This window comes from Lathyrus oleraceus, chromosome 2 (assembly GCF_024323335.1).
Source record: "Lathyrus oleraceus cultivar Zhongwan6 chromosome 2, CAAS_Psat_ZW6_1.0, whole genome shotgun sequence".
NCBI classification, from domain to species: domain Eukaryota; kingdom Viridiplantae; phylum Streptophyta; class Magnoliopsida; order Fabales; family Fabaceae; genus Lathyrus; species Lathyrus oleraceus.
Genome location: NC_066580.1, coordinates 16,457,744 through 16,479,662, shown reverse-complemented (window position 1 = coordinate 16,479,662; position 21,919 = coordinate 16,457,744). Strand labels below are relative to the sequence as shown.

The 21,919-nt window shown below is 36.3% G+C and overlaps 1 protein-coding gene and 2 pseudogenes across 1 annotated transcript; all 3 read left to right on the top strand.

Annotated features, from left to right (window-relative positions):
* The first annotated feature begins 2,582 nt into the window (after positions 1 to 2,582).
* On the top strand, positions 2,583 to 4,415 carry LOC127117714 (chloroplastic lipocalin). Its single transcript, XM_051047809.1, has 5 exons — positions 2,583 to 2,750; positions 2,824 to 2,944; positions 3,258 to 3,491; positions 3,584 to 3,874; positions 4,009 to 4,415. The coding sequence occupies exons 1-5, from the start codon at positions 2,680 to 2,682 to the stop codon at positions 4,285 to 4,287; spliced, it is 996 nt and encodes a 331-aa protein (XP_050903766.1). The 5' UTR covers positions 2,583 to 2,679; the 3' UTR covers positions 4,288 to 4,415.
* Positions 4,416 to 4,743: 328 nt separating this feature from the next.
* Positions 4,744 to 5,758, top strand: LOC127121662 (serine/threonine-protein kinase BSK2-like; annotated as a pseudogene).
* A 321-nt stretch (positions 5,759 to 6,079) lies between these two features.
* LOC127121661 (serine/threonine-protein kinase BSK2-like) lies at positions 6,080 to 14,415 on the top strand (annotated as a pseudogene).
* The last annotated feature ends 7,504 nt before the right edge of the window (positions 14,416 to 21,919 follow it).

Sequence of the window (21,919 nt, the reverse complement as noted above, 5' to 3'; positions counted from 1 at the left end):
GGTACTCGATTGATTATTGTCGAGGTAGATGATCGTGCAAAATTTACAAATGAAGAAATGTTTATTGTTTGTGGACATATGCTACAATGGGTCCATATGGAGGCCGGAAAATTGTGGTTTGACATTGTAATTGAAGGTCCGACATTATTTCAGATATAAGACAAACATTTGTAACAATGATATGCGAAAAAAGTGGCACGTACCAACCAAAGATTAGGCAATTGAATGAGATGACACTAGATCGAGGAAATGTGAGTGTTCGTCTAAATTAAACGGATACAGTATGGCGGATGAGGCATGTAAATTTAATGTGATTTCTGGTATACAGAATCATGCCTTGCATGGGAAGCTACCCGATCATCCCATCGTATGTCGCCTTGTGCCGGAGGAGAGGGAACGTTTTTCGAACATGACATTAAACATGGTGGCACCAAAAAGCATACTCGCATCTGAAATAGGAAGACCTCTAAATGTTTCAAGTTGTTTCAGGTTTACTTGGTAAAAGAGAGAAGGACCACCAATTTATCCGATGTCATTTTATATAAGAGATGACGATGCATAAGGTATCATACACAAAGCTATACGAAAAAAAATCAAATTACGATACAATTCTTAATGCTTTAGTTCCTTGTCTTAGTCATCTGACTCCATTTGACAAATGGGTGCGTTTCCCAGAAATGAAGCATCTTATAGCAAATGCTTATGATAAGGTTTGCATTGATTTAACACTATATGATTTCTCGAAAACATTCTTTCCGCTTCAGAGTAAGCCACCTCAAAATCCATTCGAGCGCATCATGTGTATTGGTTGGTTATCAAAAAATAATATTTTGTTCAGGTTTATTTGAAATCAGGATGTCATATACCAAAGACATCACCTGAGTGGACGATACATTTTACACAAGATAATAGAATATGGCTGAATCACTTTCTTGAAAGGATGAAAGAGTTCACCAAAATTAGCGACATTGAACAAGAAGTAAATAAGGAAAGGTCGAAGAATGAGCCACCAATAGATTTAGGCAATGTCATATGTTTTAATGCGTTTTAGTGGTAATCTAACAATGTAACACATTTTTGTAAGTAACGCACTGCATAATATTTAAAAATTGGATGGTATTTTTTGGACAATTTTTGTTTTTGAAATTCTGCTATACATAATCAATTAGTTAAGTTCTCCATAATTTTTGGATGGTTCCGAAGATGCATCTCTGGACACAGCTTCTAATTATTAAAAAAAACCACAGGTGATCATTCGGAGATGCATATCCGGATCCAGATATGTATCTCCAAAGTCTTTCATGCAAATATGATCATGTTTTTAAGGTCCTTATTGCTCTAAAACTTCTATAAATATGATCTCTCATTTTATTTTATTTATACAAACCAGAATGATTACATATCCTCATCTTGCATTTGTGTATTTACATGACGCAAGATCTCCACTTCAATTTTGGATATGCGAGGAAATACTTCTCGTCGATCTGAAAAACAAACTAAATAATCTCTTGCGATATCAAAAAAAAATCACAGAGTCGTCAAGCTCGAGTAACATTCACCCTCGATTGACAACAAAAGAAAGATACGTTTCACCAGACGAATGATGATATGAAGGTTATATCGAGTATCTTTTGTCGTTACTCAACAAATGATCCGATTGAAGTGGATGTGATGATTCAAAGATTAATTGAAGATATTATAAGAATGTTGCAATGTCATGAACCACATGTTTTTAATAACATATAATGTTAAATTTATGTAATGTTTATCTATGTAATGTTTATTTTATTGTTAATTTACATTGGTTTTACATTCTACCATTGTTTCTGCCTATTTCTGATTTGAACTAACAAAACATATTTTGGAGATGCATCTCAAAAAATCTCACAGACTAATGAGCTAAGAGATGTTACAGAGATACATCTCTAAATCGATATTTTGTGCATACAAAGATGTATCTCCAGACGCCGAAGATATTTTAATCTTTTTACGGTGGTGGGAAGAACAATTCCCATAAATAATACCATAAAATTCCCAAGAGTAAGTGATAACTTGGGCCTTGAAAGCCCAAGCATACAAAACATGATTCAACAAAGATTAGTATTGCCTAATACCTATATACGCACTAATTCTTTTTCACAATTCCCCTTCTAAATAAATTCGTGTTAAATAAATTTCTGTTCTTATAATAATAGTTTTTTTTTTAATTTCTTTAAATAATAGTAATAGTCCTTCAAATATACTTTTACCAACAAATTTAATTTTGACATTAAAAAAAAAGATAAAAGTGACATTTTATAGAGGGACTAAATATATAAAATAATATATTTATAAAAGCTAAAAACTTAATTTAATACAAATATTTGATTCTTATAAATATATTTATTTTATCTTTATTTCATTCATACAAAGGCATGTCTATAACCTTTAACAAATGATTTGCTATAAAACTTATTTGAAGAGTTAAAAAAAAGAGAGGGATATGGATAGCAAAACAGGGAGGTGTAGGTAGCATTGTCTTTTGAGAAACAAAATTGTGAGAGCATTGAGACAGGCCCGGTTTCATGGATGGGACAGTTGGAAGATGATGATGTTTCAAGAAGATCTTTTGTGATGGAAACTAGAAGAATAGAAAGATCTTCACAATGTGTAACAGTACAGAATTGATAAAGCAAAGTCATGGTAGAGATTTTCCTAAGATCATCATCACCTCAACTGCTTCACTCTACTTCATGTCCTCCCATTCATAGGTAACAAACCCAACTCTCTCTTTTTCATTTCTACCATCAATTATTGTTGTAATTTTGTTTCAAATGAATGCAGGAGAGTGTCGGGAAGAAAAACATCAGTGAAGTGTTCACTGAATCTACCAAGCAAGATTCTGAGTAACCATGTCTTGTCTGGCCTTGCTGCTTCTTTGATATTTATCTCTCCAGTAAATCAGGTTTGTATTGTATTCCATAACTCAACAATGTTGCTATTTCACAGTTCATTTTAGTGGTGCTTAGTGGTTAATCATTTTCTATGGTTACAAAATCACATGGAAATTGGATAGTGGAAAATTCACTAGTTATTTTAGTTTATAATGAATCCATTATTAGTTATTGTTCCGAGCTAGGTACTAACAATCTCTGTGTTGGGTCAGTCCATACAAAGTCGTGCTCTGACATTAAATGGGTCCCTATATAAAGTTTTTGATTAACAAGAAATCTAGTATAAGATGTTTTAAATTCTTACCATCTTATTTTCATCAACAGTGTGTAGCAGCAGATCTATCTTCTCATCAACAAAATCTATGCCAGATTGCCAGTGTGGATGATAATGCAGTTAGCTCACCATTTGAGAAAGATTCCGGTGAAAATCTAATGATGATGAGAGGTATGTCAGCCAATAATTTTGACCCTGTCAGATATTCAGGAAGATGGTTCGAAGTTGCTTCGCTCAAACGCGGTTTCGCCGGACAAGGCCAAGAAGACTGTCATTGCACTCAGGCAGGTCAATGCTAAAATATGTAAAATTCCATTTTTTTTTTGCCATTCATATGGTTCATGATTATAATTTCGGTATATAAACGACATTTCAGGGTGTGTATACATTTGATCGAGAAGCACCGGCGATCCAAGTTGATACCTTCTGTGTTCATGGGAGTCCTAATGGATATATAACCGGCATTAGAGGAAGGGTTCAATGTCTTTCACTAGAAGATTTGAAGAAAAATGAATCACAGCTTGAAATGCAAGAGATGATCAGAGAAAAATGTTATCTCCGATTTCCCACGTTGCCGTTCATTCCTAAGTTGCCTTATGATGTGATTGCTACTGATTATGACAATTTCGCTCTCGTATCTGGAGCTAAGGACACAGGTTTTGTTCAGGTATGTAAAAGTCTAACACATGTTAGTGCTGTTTAACTGTGTCAATGTGTCAGTGTCGTGTTCTTGTCTATATCGCTATTTCATTAGTAATATACTCACAACTGGAATTCGTTTCCGATTGATCAATATCACAGATATACTCAAGAACACCTAATCCAGGAACTGAATTTATAGAGAAATACAAAGCTGAACTAGCAAATTATGGATATGATCCAAGCAAAATTAAAGATACACCTCAAGATTGCGAAGCAATGTCCAATAATCAACTGACGGCGATGATGTCGATGCCAGGGATGCAACAAGCACTAACAAACCAGTTTCCTGATCTTGAACTGAAGGGCAATATTGCATTTGATCCACTCACAAGTGTTTTTGACACTTTGAAGAAGCTTGTTGAACTCTATTTTAAGTAGTTGCTCTCAATTAAGTTTCATCATGTTGTGTGTTAGTAGTGATTGCAAAATCATTACTACCAACTGATGCAAAAGAAACATTGAATATCTTGACATTATTATACTATTAATCAAATTATTTGTACTCATGTTATTTCTTTTCACTTTCACCATTTCATGATCTTCATGTTTCTTCTTCAAGATATGCTTTAAACGGAAAAAATTATTATTAGTTGGTCTAGTGGTGATCTCCGCAATCGTTACAAATAGATTCCAATTTAAAGTTCTCTAAGGTATGATTACAACTTCTCTTTTGCCAAATTCAAATGTCACATTTTATTTGATGATTCTATTAATATTATTGTCATACCCCGATTTTGACCCTGATTTTTTTATTTGGCACTTGGCCTAAAATTCACCCGCATACATTCATTCCCAAATCCATTTTTTTGATAGACATTGTCTAGCTTCTTGATCATGGTGTATGTTGATTATAAATGGATTTCAATCATTTGTTTTTTATTTTTCCAATTTGGTTGTAATTTCAAATTAAACTTAATTCCAAATTTCAATTTAATTTTAATTGTTATTTTTACTCTAATTGATTTTAACAAATGTTAGAATTGATATCGAAGTAATTTTAACAAATTATGAATTAATTTGATTTTAATTTGGTTTTTACTGATTTGTTATTATTATTTAAATTGATATTTAATTTGGTTTTGGATTATTTAAAAAAATCCATTCTTTTTATAACCAAGCATATTTCCCCAAGCCATGCATTGGACTTAATTAGAGGGAAAAATGTGTTGTTGTTGGTGGACTCATCCTTAGAGGGGCAATATGCAAATGATGATGCTACAAAGTTAGTTGAGCTTGCGTCAAAAATGTCTTCAGTTTGAGGCCAGAGAAAGACCTGATACTAAGTTTCTTCTCACTGCCGTTACACCTCTTCAAAAGTAGAAAGAAGTGGCATCTCATGTGTTAAGGGGCCTTACTAAAACAGCGGCAGTGCTACCGCTACCAACTATGCTTTCTCCTCTTGGAAAGGTTTGTGCTAGGATGGATCTTACTGCTATTCATGATATATTGTAAAAAAAAAGGGGGTTATAACAATGAAGAAGGTGCCGAAAACGAGTTTTCATTTCAAGAATGGACACAGCAAGTGCAAAACATCTTAAACACAAAAAAGTTCGGCGATATTGCATTTAGAGACAAGGATTTCAAGAATACAATTGAGTATTATTCCAAGTCGGTGGTTATGATGTCTGTTCCCTCCGCAACCGTCTTTGCAAGGAGAGCCTTCTCTTACTTGATGAGCGAACAGGCGGAACTTGCATTAAGAGACGCAATGCAGGTGCAGGTATGCATACCTGATTGGCCAACTTCATTCTACCTACAAGCTTTTGCTCTCTCAAAGCTGAGAATGGAAACCGACGCACAGGACATGCTTAACGACTTTGCAGATTCCCGTTCGACATCCATTGCATAATTCTGCAAATTAAAAAACAGCAATATTAACAGCTTGCTTTTTGCTTTTGAATAAGAAAGACACTGGTAATTGATGCTTCAGGTACTGTTACATGTGATAAAACAACAAAAATCATCAAAGTCCTGTTTACGGTTACATATCATCCAATTCATATTGATGGCTAACATTGAATGAAAGCTACTACCTGGAATGATAATAGAAGACACGAATGCTTTGTTTTAGAAGAAACATGCGATAATGTCAATGCCATGGTGATGATGATTGATGGTTCAATTAAAATTGCGAGAAAAGGGAGAGGATGACATAAGCACCTGTGCAGTAATGACGCCTTCTTCTGCTTCTTTAAGCCGTACAAGAGGCTCACCTGCAGCTTTCACTACTTCAGAAAATTTCTGGATGGTTGCTTTTAGTTCTCCTTCAAAGGCTGTTGGATGTTTACAGTAAGTTTTAAGCATCCAATATAGTAATCATAGAAGAGAAACCTTAAAAATAACTTGCTCTTACCTCATGTTCATTCATGAATTCGTCGTCACAACAGAAGATGATAAGACAGCCGCTGGATGACTGCTTTGCTTACAGAATTTGGAAATGGCAGCAAGGATGTTCTTGAAAACATTGGTCATGTCTACCGTGAAATTTTGTGGCAAATCTCTCTACTTGAAAATACAAAGCGTGAGATAGAGGATGATGTTGCTAGTTCTTTAACTGATTCACAACCGGCTGAAGCTGATGCAAACGAAACTGAAGATCAAAGGTTCAATTATTTCAGGCAGATTCTTGATCCATTATTCAGACGGAGGACATCAGGCTGGGGAATAGAATCACAGTTTTTTGATCTTATTAACCTCTATCGAGATTTGGGCCGTGCCACTGGTTCTTCACACCAAACGAATTCTATTGGTTCTTCAAACAGGCGGTTGGGTTCCAGTAATCAGTTGAATCAGTCGGGGTCTGTGGATGTTTCTGAGGCTAATAATAAGGAGTGTGACAAGCAGAGGATGCCTTATGCTTCTTATTGTGACATGGTCAGATCACTTTCATTTCACATAACCCGTCTGTCCCAAGAGTTGGAAAAAATAATGCTGCAACCTTCTCGCCGACGTGATGATATTGTGAGCGTAAGCCCTGCTTCAAAACCAGTGGCTTCTACTTTTGCATGCATTATTTTAGATCACAGGAATTTTGGTGGCCCTGCAAAATTAAACCAAACCATAATGGCCATCATCAAAACAATCACCAAGAAACCAATCAAACTCTTTCTCGCCGCCGTGCGACTAATCAGAAAACTTTTCATAAATGAAAGATATATTGTCTTAAGTGATACAAAACAATGTTTCGGCCACGATTGTTGAGTAGAGATAAATGACGTTTTTCCGAATGTAGATTTATAAATCCGTTCGATGTGTGGTACGCGTCCACTCCTCATCTGTTTTGGGTAAAACGATGTTTTTGTCGATTAATACAATATAGCTTTCGCTAAAGAATCGACCAACAAACAAACATTTTTCTACCCAGAACTACGTAAGCCTTGATTTCTCTTTTGAGATACGTAGGAGCAGGATTTGTAAATCTTGTCAGGCCCACTAATAAAAAACTTAGGTTTAGTCCTTCGTTAAAAAATCCAAAAACATTTTCCTCTCTTTTACTCTTTCTTTCCCACCTAATAAAATGAAAAGCCTAACATTTCAAACTAACATTAACGCACACAACTGACCTAATGGTTCCCGTTGAGTACAACGGACGTGAGGGGTGCTAATACCTTCCCCTTGCGTAATCGACTCCCGAACCCTGATATTGGTTGCGATGACCATATCTTATCCTTTCTTTTGTCTTGGGTTTTATCGATATTTCCCCTTTCCTTTTTAGGAATAAATAAAGTTCGGTGGCGACTCTGTTCAGTCCATCATTGCGAGCGTGCGATCGCGCTTCGCTTTGAAGTCGTATCCCCATTTTTTTCGAGGTGCGACAGATGGCGACTCTGCTGGGGATAACTGTCCATCCCTAAGCGAGTCAAGCCTAGTTAGGACGTTTGTGTGCCTTTGTTTGTTTAATTGTGTGGCTTTTCCTTATTTATTGTTTGTTATTATCTTTATTATTATATTGATATATCTGTTGAATATTGGTTCTATTGTGATTGTTGATACTTGGGTATTTGATTGCAAACCATGTGGGAAAGACTCTACACCCGAGTCTAGAGTGAAAAAACATAAGATAGGACGATGGTTGAGTAGTACGGACTCCCGAGGTGAATACTTCGTAAGGGTCAGTACGAGAACCTCACTTAGAGTAGATTCTTTTGCAAATGTTGTCGCCCGAGGCGTATGCCTCGTAAGCGCCGATGTTTCAAAGGGGTCCATGACTCTAAGGACCTTTTAGAACATTAAACCTTTGGCCAACTAGAAATGATGGTTACGTAGTATGGATTCCCGAGGTGAATGCCTCGTAAGGATCGATACGAGAACCTCGCTCAGAATAGATTCCCTAGATGGAGTTGATGACCGGAAAGTATTTTCCGTAAGCGTCAAACAGTCTTTTGAATCCATGACTCTGAGTACCCTGTCTAGAACCCAGTCGATGGTTGTGTAGTACGGACTCGCGAGGTGTATACTTCGTAAGGGTCGGTACGAGAACCTCACCCAGAGTAGATTCCCTTGATGGAGTTGACGACCGGGAAGTATTTCCCGTAAGCGTCAAACAGTCTTGTGAATCAATGACTCTGGGGATCCTTTGTAACAAAGCCCTAGATCATACCCGGTGAGAACCCCGTTTTGGAAAAGCAATCAAATTTATCAGTACCTCAGACTTTTGAACCCGTGTATTGAAGAAAACACACAAATATGCATGGCTTGCATTGCATTCATTCATTGCATTTGCATCGCATCATAATGCATGTCATTTTCCAGACAAAATACCCAAAAAACTCATCCATCTTTTGTCCGTGAAGCAAAGTGATTCTCAACACGCGTTTAGAACAAAGAACCATGTCTCAGGAGATGATGGACGAGCTAAGGCAAGGCCAAGAAGCACTGAAGGGGGAACTTAATCTTTTGAAGAGCCAAATGAGATGGGTCTTGGAAACCCTACAAGTCTTGTTGAGAAAAGAGGGTCACCCAATATACGCTGCCGCAACAAAGAGAGCTACTACCCCGCATCCATCTGGTGTCACCCCAAGTCAAGGGAAATTCTATGTGGCAACTCCTCATTTACCAGTATATGGACCTCCCTCAAGACGTCATCAGCAACATCCTCTGGCTATTCCTCCTCAAAGTTACCAAAGCCAAGTTCAGAATAAAAATCAGAACCAGAACAAGAGGAACAAGGATCACAATGACTCGATTCCGGTACCATATAGCAAGCTCTACCCGCTACTGATCCAGAATGCTTTGGTGACCCCTCGAGCTCTCACGCCTGTGTCACCAGACCTACCATGGTACAATCCAAATGCAACGTGTGAATTCCATAAAGGGGCATTGGGACATGACCTAGATTCTTGCTGTGCGCTAAAATATTTGGTACGAGAACTGATTAACAAGAAGAACTTAGTCTTTGAAGAAGATCACCCGAAGATCAAGTGCGAATACCATACTGGAACAATGGGGCACTCCATCGAGGAATGTATGAGTTTTAAACTCAAGCTGCAAAGATTGATTGACATAGGGTCACTAACACTCAAGGAGGAAGGCTCAAGTACATATACCTTGATTTCTGGGCCAGGTAATGATAAAGGGAAAGGACCCTTGAAACCCCTCAAGGTTTTCTTCCACAAGGAAGATGTCAGGGATGTGGCTAATGAGCTATCATTGTTTCCTGGTAAGGGCATTGAGATACCGCCTTGGATTTCTAATGTTATGACCCATACCAATGAAAGAAAACGAGAAGTGAGTAGTGGATCCAAGAGGGTTGCGTTCGACGATGAGATTGAAAGAAAAGAATTTGAAGATCATCATGTCAAAAAGCTGGTTGATCCAAATCTTCAAGTTTGAAGAAATCAATTCCCTAAAGCTGGCAATCATTTGGTTGTTTCAACATTTCTTTTGTAGTTTCTTTGCATGTTGGTTGTTATTTGCTTTTAAACATTGTTGTTTTATTTGAATTGGTAAGATTAATGAAATGTTTATGCATCTTTTGAATTAATCCATTCGTATTCACTCGTTTTTCATTTATGTTAAAAAACAAAAATACTCCTCTCATTCACTTTTGTTTATCAAACTGTTGTGTTAACAAAGATTGGAGGGAGGATGATGAAAACGAAACACCTGAAATTGTTATGGTATGCTTTTGAGTAAAACCTTGTCGATGATGTAAGGCATTGTTTCAAATCCCCAAACACTGAAGTTATAAGGAGTTAATCCCTAGACAGCCACTTTGAGCATAGAAGTTGGTGTTTATTTCGGATCTAAAACCCTCAATCTTAACCTGGGGCAGGGTAGTTATGTTCAGATAGTTTGATCATGCAGTCGATCTTTCAAAAAAATCGTCCATATGTACACCCTCCAATTAGGTTCAACCACATGTTATCCTTCGCGCACATGTTGAAGTGTCGAAGAAGCTAAGAAAAGCTAAAATTAGTGTTGGTTGATCCTTATCCACCAATAATGTGGCAGTCAATACCTTTAAAAAAATAAAAATAAAAGCCCGCTAAATCAAATACCACGAAATGACTTAGGCAAAAGTCAGGGCATCCCGATGGACCAAAAGCTTCAAAGAAGCAGTCCAGGAAAAATAAGGGACAAAGAAAAACAAAAAGAGGTCACCAAAACCCTCAACAAAAAAAAATAATAAGGTGACTGCCATTTCAAGAAAATTCGTCTTGAATCCTCATCACACCTTCGAACCCTCTTGGAAGTCGAATGCGTGTATTGAATTAACTGAATATAGGAACTGGAGATCATCAAGAAGAAGGGGTGGGTAAAAATAAATTTTGAGCCTTATATCCTTTTGTTTCAAGAAACCGCGAACCAGACCACATTACAACCCTCAAAAGACCTAATTGAGGCAAGGTTTATTTTGAAAGCATACTATAACAAGGTTGTGTTAACTTGACTCCAAACGATTTTTGTTAATCATTTGATGGCACCAACTTGCATACTGTGAATGAGTTGATCACCATTTGTGTTCTTATCAACGACTCGTTCACTGTATTTCACCCGTTCATATCAATAAATTTTGGTTTCAAATTTTTGCATAAGCATTGAATTAAAATTACCATTTTTGAATGCACAATCTTATTTGCGAGTCAACGCTCAGCATCAAAGAAATTCAGTACACAGTTGAGGAACTAGATGGAGTGAAAGAAGTCTATTCGGGGGCAAATCATTTTGAGCATCAGTTAATTCGAGCTAACCACTCTAAGGGTCATCGAGGCAAGAGTAATCTGCTTCAAGAATCAGACCGGGGCAAGCCACCTCAGAGCTCAGTAAGTCCAATCACTCCATGGTTCAGTTAGCCAAGAGTAATTTGCTTCAAGACTTAGTCCGGGGCAAGCCACCTCAGAGCTCAATGAGTCCAACTATCCAAGGAAAATCAATCAAGAGTCTACCATTCCAACATTTGGTTAGTCAAGTTCAGACCATTGCAAGTTTCAAACACTTGGGGTAAGCCATCTCGAGGTAGTCTCATGGAAAGTTGTTTCCAAACCCCTTTTCAAGGTGAACATTTCCAAAGACCCAACAAAACTGGGGCAAGGTGAGCCACAAACTGGGGCAAAACCTCCTTCTTTGTGCTTTCAAACTGCTCAAACGAATTCTGCCATATGTCAACAACTATTGAGTTCAAGACGGGTGCCCGAAAATTATGCTAGCACGATTCATTAATCCTCCAAAAGGATCCATTGGCTAAGTTGTGGCTATCAAGCTGGATAGAATCCTCATTTGACAACATCTATCATAAAATATTTGTTTGAGTTCTCGGTGTTGAGGAATCATGAGCTTCCATAAAAAGCCTTTACAAACTCCTAATCTGCCCAGTGTCAGCATTCTTATAATCATGATCATTCATATATCATGCATAAAAGGAAATTCAAATCATGCATAGCCGAAATGTACTTCGTGCTCATTTTGCATTGACCCAGGTCTTGTTGTCGATCCTAGATCCTTTGACCTCTAATTCCAGCTTGTCTTTGGTATCCCTAAACCAACATCCGGTTTTCCCGGTCATTTTCAAGTCCAATTGTTGTTGGCAAAATCCGTTAAAGGGTGGTTGTAGTCCATTTCTTACGGTCAGAGTCCATTTGTTGCTATTCCGGTATCAGGTCATGAATTTGTACTGAAGAGTTTTTCCAATTTTTGTTCAATCCTATTCAGGTCTTATATGAACCTGTCATTGAACCTTTTTATTCCGGGGTCCGGTCATGCTTGAACCTACTCTGAAGATTCTTTGTTCAATCCTATTCAGGTCATGTGCGAACCTGTCATTGAACCTTTTTATTCCGGGGTCCGGTCATGCTTGAACCTGCTCTGAAGATTCTTTGTTCAATCCTATTCAGGTCTTATATGAACCTGTCATTGAACCTTTTTATTCCGGGGTCAGGTCATCCTTGAACCTGCTCTGAAGATTCTTTGTTCAATCCTATTCAGGTCTTATATGAACCTGTCATTGAACCCTTTTATTCCGGGGTCCGGTCATGCTTGAACCTGCTCTGAAGATTCTTTGTTCAATCCTATTCAGGTCTTATATGAACCTGTCATTGAACCTTTTTATTCCGGGGTCCGGTCATGCTTGAACCTACTCTGAAGATTCTTTGTTCAATCCTATTCAGGTCATGTGCGAACCTGTCATTGAACCTTTTTATTCCGGGGTCCGGTCATGCTTGAACCTGCTCTGAAGATTCTTTGTTCAATCCTATTCAGGTCATGTATGAACCTGTCATTGAACCTTTTTGTTCCGGGGTCAGGTCGTACTTGAACCTGCTCTGAAGATTCTTTGTTCAATACCATTCAGGTCATGTATGAACCTGTTTGTTGAACCCTTATTCCGGTGTCAGGTCATACATGAACCTGTTCTGAAGAGTTTTCTCCTTGATTGTTCCCCAGCGTTGTCAGGTCTTATATGAACCTGTCATAGCATCTTTTTCTTTATTCGGTTGTATTCTAAGTGCCGTTTATCAAATCTCACTTTGAATACTCCCCAGTGTGTGTCTGATTCGCCAGCAGGACTGTTTTCCCAGCAAGTTGTTTCTTACCGTTTGTCTGTCCCCCTGTGGATCATCAGCATTCCCCACAGTTTTGGTCTGTCTAGTAGCATCTCCTGTTAAGGGTCCATCATATCCCTAGCAGATAAAAAAAAAATAAAAATAAATAAAAATAAAAATAAAAATAAAAAAAAATAAAAAAAAAAGAAAAATCATGCATCCATGCATATCCATGCATATCATGGCATATCATGGCATATCATATCATATCACAACATTGTCATAGGGATTCAGGATCAAAATCCGGGTCTTCTTAGTATTTAATCATCTCCCACTATGATCATATGAAGAGTGTCCTGCTTCATATTCTCTAGTTGAAGATACTTAAATAGGGGCAACTGTCATACCCCGATTTTGACCCTGATTTTTTTATTTGGCACTTGGCCTAAAATTCACTCGCATACATTCATTCCCAAATCCATTTTTTTGATAGACATTGTCTAGCTTCTTGATCATGGTGTATGTTGATTATAAATGGATTTCAATCATTTGTTTTTTATTTTTCCAATTTGGTTGTAATTTCAAATTAAACTTAATTCCAAATTTCAATTTAATTTTAATTGTTATTTTTACTCTAATTGATTTTAACAAATGTTAGAATTGATATCGAAGTAATTTTAACAAATTATGAATTAATTTGATTTTAATTTGGTTTTTACTGATTTGTTATTATTATTTAAATTGATATTTAATTTGGTTTTGGATTATTTAAAAAAATCCATTCTTTTTATAACCAAGCATATTTCCCCAAGCCATGCATTGGACTTAATTAGAGGGAAAATGTGTTGTTGTTGGTGGACTCATCCTTAGAGGGGCAATATGCAAATGATGATGCTACAAAGTTAGTTGAGCTTGCGTCAAAAATGTCTTCAGTTTGAGGCCAGAGAAAGACCTGATACTAAGTTTCTTCTCACTGCCGTTACACCTCTTCAAAAGTAGAAAGAAGTGGCATCTCATGTGTTAAGGGGCCTTACTAAAACAGCGGCAGTGCTACCGCTACCAACTATGCTTTCTCCTCTTGGAAAGGTTTGTGCTAGGATGGATCTTACTGCTATTCATGATATATTGTAAAAAAAAAGGGGGTTATAACAATGAAGAAGGTGCCGAAAACGAGTTTTCATTTCAAGAATGGACACAGCAAGTGCAAAACATCTTAAACACAAAAAAGTTCGGCGATATTGCATTTAGAGACAAGGATTTCAAGAATACAATTGAGTATTATTCCAAGTCGGTGGTTATGATGTCTGTTCCCTCCGCAACCGTCTTTGCAAGGAGAGCCTTCTCTTACTTGATGAGCGAACAGGCGAAACTTGCATTAAGAGACGCAATGCAGGTGCAGGTATGCATACCTGATTAGCCAACTTCATTCTACCTACAAGCTTTTGCTCTCTCAAAGCTGAGAATGGAAACCGACGCACAGGACATGCTTAACGACTTTGCAGATTCCCGTTCGACATCCATTGCATAATTCTGCAAATTAAAAAACAGCAATATTAACAGCTTGCTTTTTGCTTTTGAATAAGAAAGACACTGGTAATTGATGCTTCAGGTACTGTTACATGTGATAAAACAACAAAAATCATCAAAGTCCTGTTTACGGTTACATATCATCCAATTCATATTGATGGCTAACATTGAATGAAAGCTACTACCTGGAATGATAATAGAAGACACGAATGCTTTGTTTTAGAAGAAACATGCGATAATGTCAATGCCATGGTGATGATGATTGATGGTTCAATTAAAATTGCGAGAAAAGGGAGAGGATGACATAAGCACCTGTGCAGTAATGACGCCTTCTTCTGCTTCTTTAAGCCGTACAAGAGGCTCACCTGCAGCTTTCACTACTTCAGAAAATTTCTGGATGGTTGCTTTTAGTTCTCCTTCAAAGGCTGTTGGATGTTTACAGTAAGTTTTAAGCATCCAATATAGTAATCATAGAAGAGAAACCTTAAAAATAACTTGCTCTTACCTCATGTTCATTCATGAATTCGTCGTCACAACAGAAGATGATAAGACAGCCGCTGGATGACTGCTTTGCTTACAGAATTTGGAAATGGCAGCAAGGATGTTCTTGAAAACATTGGTCATGTCTACCGTGAAATTTTGTGGCAAATCTCTCTACTTGAAAATACAAAGCGTGAGATAGAGGATGATGTTGCTAGTTCTTTAACTGATTCACAACCGGCTGAAGCTGATGCAAACGAAACTGAAGATCAAAGGTTCAATTATTTCAGGCAGATTCTTGATCCATTATTCAGACGGAGGACATCAGGCTGGGGAATAGAATCACAGTTTTTTGATCTTATTAACCTCTATCGAGATTTGGGCCGTGCCACTGGTTCTTCACACCAAACGAATTCTATTGGTTCTTCAAACAGGCGGTTGGGTTCCAGTAATCAGTTGAATCAGTCGGGGTCTGTGGATGTTTCTGAGGCTAATAATAAGGAGTGTGACAAGCAGAGGATGCCTTATGCTTCTTATTGTGACATGGTCAGATCACTTTCATTTCACATAACCCGTCTGTCCCAAGAGTTGGAAAAAATAATGCTGCAACCTTCTCGCCGACGTGATGATATTGTGAGCGTAAGCCCTGCTTCAAAACCAGTGGCTTCTACTTTTGCATGCATTATTTTAGATCACAGGAATTTTGGTGGCCCTGCAAAATTAAACCAAACCATAATGGCCATCATCAAAACAATCACCAAGAAACCAATCAAACTCTTTCTCGCCGCCGTGCGACTAATCAGAAAACTTTTCATAAATGAAAGATATATTGTCTTAAGTGATACAAAACAATGTTTCGGCCACGATTGTTGAGTAGAGATAAATGACGTTTTTCCGAATGTAGATTTATAAATCCGTTCGATGTGTGGTACGCGTCCACTCCTCATCTGTTTTGGGTAAAACGATGTTTTTGTCGATTAATACAATATAGCTTTCGCTAAAGAATCGACCAACAAACAAACATTTTTCTACCCAGAACTACGTAAGCCTTGATTTCTCTTTTGAGATACGTAGGAGCAGGATTTGTAAATCTTGTCAGGCCCACTAATAAAAAACTTAGGTTTAGTCCTTCGTTAAAAAATCCAAAAACATTTTCCTCTCTTTTACTCTTTCTTTCCCACCTAATAAAATGAAAAGCCTAACATTTCAAACTAACATTAACGCACACAACTGACCTAATGGTTCCCGTTGAGTACAACGGACGTGAGGGGTGCTAATACCTTCCCCTTGCGTAATCGACTCCCGAACCCTGATATTGGTTGCGATGACCATATCTTATCCTTTCTTTTGTCTTGGGTTTTATCGATATTTCCCCTTTCCTTTTTAGGAATAAATAAAGTTCGGTGGCGACTCTGTTCAGTCCATCATTGCGAGCGTGCGATCGCGCTTCGCTTTGAAGTCGTATCCCCATTTTTTTCGAGGTGCGACAATTATAATGCTTATATATAAGAGGGGTTTAGGGTTTGTGCAAAGCACTTCAACAATATCTTGATGGTTCTTTATTTTCTTCCTCTTATTCTACTTTTTTTTTATCCCTAAAATTTGATAGGTTGTATTTGATTCCTTTTTCAATTTAAAGTTCGAATGTTTTAAAAAATTGCAATGACAATTAAGTTTGAACCTATTTCAACAAATTCTAAAGAATTTACGAAACATTAGGGCGAAGATTATTAGTCTTTAGAAAGTTTGAATCTATCGAAATTAACTCTAGTTTTTGAGATATTCCGAATGAATGTTAATGAATAAGAATCAATCTTTTTGATTGATCGTATATCTTATTCTTCACTCTTTGTTTGAGTGAATCAATTACACATTGGTTGCAAGATGATTCTATTTTGCACACATATTTGAAGAGATGAAAATAATAGATTTAGATTTTTTACGAGAATAAATAATTTGGAGGAAGAAGAATAATGTATTTTACTATTCAACTGCATTGAATTGTATTTTTTGAAAGTGTTCACATGTTGATCTATTTGTGTGTTATGATTACATAGAGTCTCTTTCTATTTATAATGAGATTACTTGCATTCTAAATAATCTCAAAATAACTAACTCAACTGATACAAAAAATACTAAGTTCAACTTTGTCGAAGTAAACTGATTCGACTCTATTGAAATTACACAAACTTAGACTCTGTCTAAGTTTACTCCTTCGACAACTACATACTTCGACACCTATCGAATACACTTTTACTTAACACAAAAAATACATATTTAACACACCACCTAATTCATTGTGTCTAAGCTTTCTACATTCATTATTGTTCTCAATCTCTTGTACAATTCGACTTGCACATCTTTCGTCATTATGTCTGCAAGCTAATTCTCTGATATGCAGTGTTCCAGACGCAACCTTCCATTTGCTAGTACTTCTCTTAGATAATAAAATCCCATTTCGATGTGTTTACTTCTTCCCTGTGCTATTGAATTCGTTGACAGATTGATAGTAGATATGTTGTCGATCTTCATGGTCATTGTTCCGTGATTCTTCCCAGTAATTTCTTTGATCAAATTTACCATCCATGTTGCTTAGTGTAACGCCCCTAACTTATTTAATTATTTTTATTTAATTATATCATTTTATAAATTATTTGATAATTTATTTATGTGATGTTTGTGTGTTTTTTGGTGTTTTATGATGTTTTAGAGTATTCGAGGATATTTTAATAATTTAATAATTATTAAAAAAATTGGATGAGAGTGAAAGATTTTATTTAATTATTTAAAATAACGATAATATTTATTTGAGGTTTATAGTAATAATTATTTAATTATTTAAATATAGGGTGACACCTTATATTAAAATTATATTTTCCTTTTAAAATCAAATAAATATTTTATTTAAATATTAAAAGTGTGATGCTAAATTGAATAATCATTTAATTTGGGAGCCGATCGTTGTTACGATCTGTGCCCAAATGGGATAATCCTATTTGATCATTTTTGATGATCGATATGATTTTTGGATGGACAAAATTGTTTTTTGTGATTGATTAATAAAATTGAATTTTGATGTTAAATCATACTATAATCTAAAATTGCATGTTGATGATAAACCCTTTTGGTAAAGTCTATATGATAATATCTCACTAATGTTTATAGGGATAATCCCATTTGGTCACTCTTTGTCCTTTTTTTATGGTTCTGTTAACGGTAACCCCTTTTGGGGAAAATCTAAAAACTTTAAAATTAATCTTTTGGGGGAAAATCACAACTTTTGGGAATTTGTCATTGAGAATTGTATCCGGTAAGAATTCGACATTGGGAGGCGGAAACTTAGAAAATATGAGGTAAGAGGGTTGGTTGCACGTATCGAAGGAGAACTCGCACTTTAGAGCGACTCAGCAGAATTTTGTGCAAGTTTGGCGTCCGATGTCAGAATAACTTTTATTATATCTTTTCAAAAGGAGAATCGTCCCAGAAATCAAACTCACTGCTAAGCGGTGAATATTCGTTTTTTAATCCGTTTAAGTTCGTTTTGTTTAGGATTAAAAACTCATAAGACTCATTAGAGTTTCTTTGTTTTATGTATTTAAAGACCTTTGGCAATGTCATAAGGATTTACCTTTTGATTATAATAAATTTTAAAGCTTTACTAAATTTTTATGGTGAATAATATATTTTTTTAAATAAAGCTAAAACTAACAAAAATCTTTGTTCTTAGTTGAAATTGTGATAAAATAGCCCTAAAATAATTACATATATCTTTTATAAAATATTATAAAAATATTAGTATATTTAACTCACTTTTAGGAATATAATTAACTAAATAATTTTCGGTGTAAAAAAAGTGAATATATTGTTTAATAAACAGAAATTTAGGTGATTTGAATTTCGGTGGCCTCTATTGGATAATTTGTGGTTCGTGAATGAGACTTATTTTGGTGATATCCTTTGGGATACTTTTGGTGTTTATGAGCATTATTATACATAGTTTTTGTGATTTATGATGTTTGTCAATGAAATGCATATTCGTGATTCATATTACCATGCATTCATGTATTTCTGAGTTTAGGTGGGACTTCGATCCATTTTGGTGGCCTTAGATCCATTGGTGGGGATCGTGGGTCTTGGTGGAAAAGATCAGAGGTTAGTCTCAGATCCATTGGTGGGGATCGTTGGTCTAGGTGGGAAGGATCAAAGACTAGTGGAATAAAATTAGTAACATTTCTCTGATTCCACAATATATTTTTGGTACCACATGCATATAGGTGATGGAGTTGGTGGATCATAACATTGCATTTTGTTGTGATGTGTGTTTGTGATTGTATTTGATTTATATATATCATTTATGTATGATTGTTGTGTTTCTTTGATGTCAATCTATTGGTGAAATCACACTGTTACTATATGTAAGTATATTCTCACCCCTTTCTTGTTTGCTTGGTTTTGTGGTGTGCTTTGCACAGGTGATTAACAAGACTGAGGTTATATTCTAGTTTTCGAATAAGAATGCTTTAATCTGTAACACTGGGGATAAGGACGTTCATTTGCATTACTTTGATTTAAGTGTAACCAACTATTATGAGATTTTGATTATGATGTACTGATTCAGTTTTATTCAGACATGTTTTATGGTGTTTCTAAATAAATTTCCATTGTACAACATCTGTTGTTTTATGATTTTATGAAGTATTAATGATAGAGTAACATCATTTTCCTATTATTTTTATTTAAAATATATTATCCGGGGTTTAGGGTGTCACATAGTGGTATCAGTGCATAGTCGATCCAATAGACCAGTATTTTGTTAATTTTTTACTTCATTTTGTGTGACGAGTTTAGTTAAACTCTGTTAACACGTTGTTTCTTCTAACAGTTACTTGCTTGAATAAAGAGATATGGCTGGAAGGAATGATCGTGCTATCGTTGATGCATTGGAAACTTTGACTCATGCGGGCAGCAGAACCAACAAGGTGATGGAGGCGATCATGGTTTGGATAGGTTTCTGAGAAACAAACCTCCAACTTTCAAGGGAAAGCATGATCCATAGGGTACTCAGGCATGGTTGCAGGATTTTGTTAATCAATTGGAGGAACTACTAAAGGATGAAACACAAGTTTTCGTGATGTTTACATCCCTGAAGGGTGAAAGTAAAGCAAAGATAGATGTATTGTCGTTGGTGTATCATTTTCCAGAGGTGTTTCCAGACGATATTAATGATCTTCCACCAGAAGGAGAAATGGGATTCAACATTGATATGATACCAGGAACTAGACCGGTATCTGTGGCACCGTATAGAATGTCTCTAGCAGAGTTAGCTAAATTGAAGAAGAAATTGGAAGATTTACTTGATAAGAAGTTCATCAGACCGAGTGTATCACCTTGGGGAGCTCTAGTCTTGTTAGTGAAGAAGAAAGATGGGCAGTATGAGGTTATTTGTGGACTACAGGCAGCTTAACAAAGTAACTATCAAGAATAAGTATCCACTTCCTAGAATTGATGATCTTATGAACCAGCTAGTGGGAGCATGTGTGTTTAGTAAGATTGACCTGAGGTCGGGGTATCATCAGATAAGAGTGAAAGATGAAGATATTTCTAAGACTGCCTTTAGAACACGGTATGATCACTATGAATATTCGGTGATGCCATTCGGAGTTTCTAATGCGCCTGGTATATTTATGGAGTATATGAACAAATATTTTCACCCGTTCTTGGATAAGTTTGTTATGGTATTCATTGATGATATTCTTAGTTACTCTAAATCAGATGAAGAGCATGCATAACATTTTTGTATCGTACTTTGGGTTTTAAAAGGAAATAAGTTGTTTGTGAAACTATCTAAATGTGAGTTTTGGTTGTGGGAAGTCAGCTTCTTGGGTCATGTGATTTCCAGTGGCGGTATAGCGGTGGATCCTTTGAAAGTAGATGCAGTGTTATAGTGGGAGGCTCCAAAGACGATTACTGAGATCATAAGTTTTTTTTGGCTTGGTTGGTTATTATCATAGATTTATTGAGGGTTTCTCGAATTTGGCCTTACCTTTGACGCAATTGACTCGGAAGGGTCAACCTTTTGTATGGGATCTACAATGTGAAGACAATTTTCAAACTTTTAAGAAGAAGTTGACAACTGCACCAGTGTTGATTCTACCTAATCCTACAAAACCGTTTGTTGTTTATTGTGATGCATCTAAGATGGGTTTAGGTGGAATACTTATGCAGAATGGGCAGGTGGTGGCTTATGCTTCTCGAGAACTGAAGATTCACGAAAGGAATTATCCTACACATGATTTAGAGTTAGCTACATTTATTTTTGTTCTGAAGATTTGGAGGCATTACCTATATGGTTCCAGATTTGAAGTTGTCAGTGATCACAAGAGTTTGAAGTATCTCTTTGATCAGAAGGAGCTTAACATGAGACTTAAGAGATGGTTAGAATTTTTTAAGGACTACGACTTTGGTTTGAATTACCATCCTGGTAAAGCCAATATGGTAGCAGATGCTTTGAGGCGGAAATCTTTGCACATGTCGGGGATGATGATCAGAGAGCTAGAAATGATTGAACAATTTAGAAATTTGAGCTTAGTATATGAAGTGACTTCGAATAGTGTGAAGTTGGGCATGTTGAAGCTAACTAGTAGTTTTCTTGAAGAGATCAAAGAGAAACAGAGATTGAATTTGGCTTTGGTTGATCTACTAACATTAGTAAATCAAGGCAACGATGAGGATTTCCAAATTGATGAGAATGGAATTCTGAAGTTTCGAGGCAAAGTTTGTGTACCTAATGTTCCAGAGTTTAAGAGGATGATCTTAGAGGAGAGTCATCGAAGCAATTTGAGTATTCATCCAGGAGCCACTAAGATGTATCAGGATTTGAAGAAAATGTTCAGGTGGTCAGGGATGAAGAGGGACATTGCACAATTTGGTTATTCTTGCTTAATTTGTTAGAAATCTAAGGTCGAGCATAAAAGATCGTCTGGACTGATGCAACCGCTGAATATTCTTGAATGAAAGTGAGATAA

Excerpts from the sequence above, each read along its gene's own strand:
- LOC127117714 (XM_051047809.1), top strand. The coding sequence starts at position 2,680 with ATGGTAGAGATTTTCCTAAGATCATCATCACCTCAACTGCTTCACTCT. Across the intron at positions 2,751-2,823 it reads TCATGTCCTCCCATTCATAG|GAGAGTGTCGGGAAGAAAAA; the intron begins GTAACAAACCCA and ends AAATGAATGCAG. Across the intron at positions 2,945-3,257 it reads TTATCTCTCCAGTAAATCAG|TGTGTAGCAGCAGATCTATC; the intron begins GTTTGTATTGTA and ends TTTCATCAACAG.